The 2,509-nt window shown below is 33.0% G+C and overlaps 1 protein-coding gene across 1 annotated transcript; it reads right to left on the minus strand.

Moving 5' to 3' along the window:
* Positions 1-247: 247 nt before the first annotated feature.
* On the minus strand, positions 248-2,096 carry LOC105184922 (solute carrier family 25 member 46). Its single transcript, XM_011144046.3, has 6 exons — positions 2,002-2,096; positions 1,763-1,935; positions 1,335-1,617; positions 1,183-1,239; positions 805-1,081; positions 248-713 (listed from the first exon to the last, which is right to left on the minus strand). The coding sequence occupies exons 1-6, from the start codon at positions 2,079-2,081 to the stop codon at positions 303-305; spliced, it is 1,281 nt and encodes a 426-aa protein (XP_011142348.1). The 5' UTR covers positions 2,082-2,096; the 3' UTR covers positions 248-302.
* Between the last annotated feature and the right edge of the window lie 413 nt (positions 2,097-2,509).

A 2,509-nucleotide genomic window follows, 5' to 3' on the forward strand; every position in this document is an offset into this window, starting at 1 on the left:
GTAAAATATACAATAAAATACAAAATTTGCACAACAATTTACATTCACACGTACATGATAAAAAATATCTATTATCAATCACATGGAAAGAATTATGAAAATTCTTCCTACTATGAAATTCTTAATTCATATTAACAGTAATGTAAATTATTTTCATTACCAATTCTATCTTTTGTTCCGTATTGCCATAAGTTAAATATGTATGTATATATATGTATATATATATATATATGTATATATATATATATGTATATATATATATGTATGTGATTTCATATATTGTTACAGGAGTAGTTCTTTCTTTAAATCTCATCATAATATGAAGGTTTTTGTGATTTTACTGGTTTAGCTTTCGGTATCAATATAGTGCTTAATTCTGTTAAGAGCCATTTTGTTGCGCGCAATACTACAACATGTACAGCAAATTGTAAAATAAGAGCACCGAATCCTTTATAAAGACCAAGTGGTCCCTCAGTTGACATTATTGTGTGGTAACAATCGGCTGCACTGCTATATCCTGTTAATAATGGCGTAACACTCTTTCCGGTATCTAAATTATCGATAATAGTACGTGTACCTTGAAGATGTAGTCGATGAATAACAGTTTCAAGTGGATAAAACAAAATATCCGCGGCACACATCGAAATAAGTACGGACTGCATTTCTATATCTTGAATGACAGTTTCAGATAATAAATCTTTGCTGTACGCACCCTACAATAGAGAATGATATTCCTTTATAGGTACATTATTATATTCACATATATACACTAAAATACGTTTGAAAAGGAAATAAACTACATACTCTTGCTTCTTGTACATGCTTATATCTAATGTGCATTATTCGACTGGCGACTCCCCTTGTAGTTAATGTAAAAAGGTATTTTGATACTCCATAAATTATAGTAGGTGGCACAAGAGCATAAATAGGGATGAGTCTACCCTTATTACAGACATCAACCAAACGAATTGCACCATCCCGAAATACATCCAAAATTCCAGGACATTCAGAGGCAATTTCAGACTGAACAGTCTCTACAAGGGATGCAGAATAGAAAGGAGTCACTATACCTATGGAGATGCTACAAAATTTAAAATTATATATATATATATATGTATATCAATCTTTCGTTTCAAAGTGAATATTTTTTATAACATATCTTATATATTGTCTCATAATTACCATTTAAGAAGGACATGTTGGCCAAATGCTTTCAAAGAACTATTACAAGTAACTTTCCTGAAATTAAGCATTTAGTTTTTAGGAAATAATCTCTGTAAGAATCCATAAAATGTTGGAAAATAACAAATATATTATTTTAACGGTCACCTTACTTTGGCCATGGTGTGATTTTTGAAATTAAATCTTCAATAGCCAGTGTCATGCCTCTTACAAGTAACACTGAACCGATCCCCTTCCATAATGTATTTACACCTTGAGTCTGATGCAAACGTATTATTACTGGTACTAAAGTTATAGGTATTAGATGATATTTTGTTGATCCTGGATTAACTTGACACTGCCTGCGTAATATGACAAAGGGATGGATCAAGAGGTTTTCCGTAATTAAGCTTACTAACCCACAACCTAGTCCTATATATTTTTTCACAGCAGCATCTGAAATATAAACATTACAAATGCAATAGGTATAGTTGAACAGAAGATGCGAATTCTGGCTCAAAGCAAAGTGTCAAGTAACGAGTGAATGACACTGGTACATTATTCTTACGAAAAATTACAATATAATTTCCAACGAACTCACCGTCTTCAACAATCGGTGGATTATCTTCTGCTAAAGGATGGACGACAGGTATTTCCAGAGGACGTATAACCTCTCGACCGTGATACCTCTGCGGATAAAACGTTCCCATTTCCCACGATTTCACAGGCCGACCCCTATATACGCTCTCGTAGCCCTCTAATCCTGCCATTTTTCTGCACAAAACAAGTTAATGATCGATGTGTTTTATTAAACATTTGTACGAGTAAATATTTTCTCACATTATGCACGGCTCAACTTGGTAGCGGCCATAGCTGTTAAGTAGTGGCTGAAGCGCTGAAGGCCACTTTATAGCTGTCATGTATAAAGACACACCATCTCCAACATATAGTCGGCGGTAAAAAGATTACGACACTTTTTAATTTGATGAGTTTTGAAGAAAGTGTAAATTATGTGATTGTTCTCACAATTTTCATCTATTCTAAAACGTAACGAAAAAAATATATTTAATTTTTTTGCCGTCAACTATACGCAATATGTGTGATACTGGCTGCGTTCAATAGAAAAAGCAGTTCAATAAACGCTGTAATATGAATTTTTCGCTAAATGACACCTATCAATTTACGCTTTTTCAACAGATTTACAAAGTTGCTAGCGTATTAAAAAAATGCTGGAAAAAATGGCGACCACTATTTGTACGGCATTTTGGAGAAGCGCAAGCTGCTTGCATCATTTAAAAAAGTCACAAAATAGTCACAAAAATACCAGTAGTATATCGCAAAAAAAAAA

Source organism: Harpegnathos saltator, unplaced genomic scaffold (assembly GCF_003227715.2).
Source record: "Harpegnathos saltator strain DR-91 unplaced genomic scaffold, Hsal_v8.6 scaffold436, whole genome shotgun sequence".
NCBI classification, from domain to species: Eukaryota; Metazoa; Arthropoda; class Insecta; order Hymenoptera; family Formicidae; genus Harpegnathos; species Harpegnathos saltator.

Coding starts and splice junctions, on each gene's coding strand:
- LOC105184922 (XM_011144046.3), bottom strand. CDS start 2,081: ATGACAGCTATAAAGTGGCCTTCAGCGCTTCAGCCACTACTTAACAGC. Junction 1,936..2,001: donor CAAGTTGAGCCGTGCATAAT/GTGAGAAAATAT, acceptor TGTTTTGTGCAG/AAAAATGGCAGGATTAGAGG. Junction 1,618..1,762: donor TCCACCGATTGTTGAAGACG/GTGAGTTCGTTG, acceptor TTTATATTTCAG/ATGCTGCTGTGAAAAAATAT.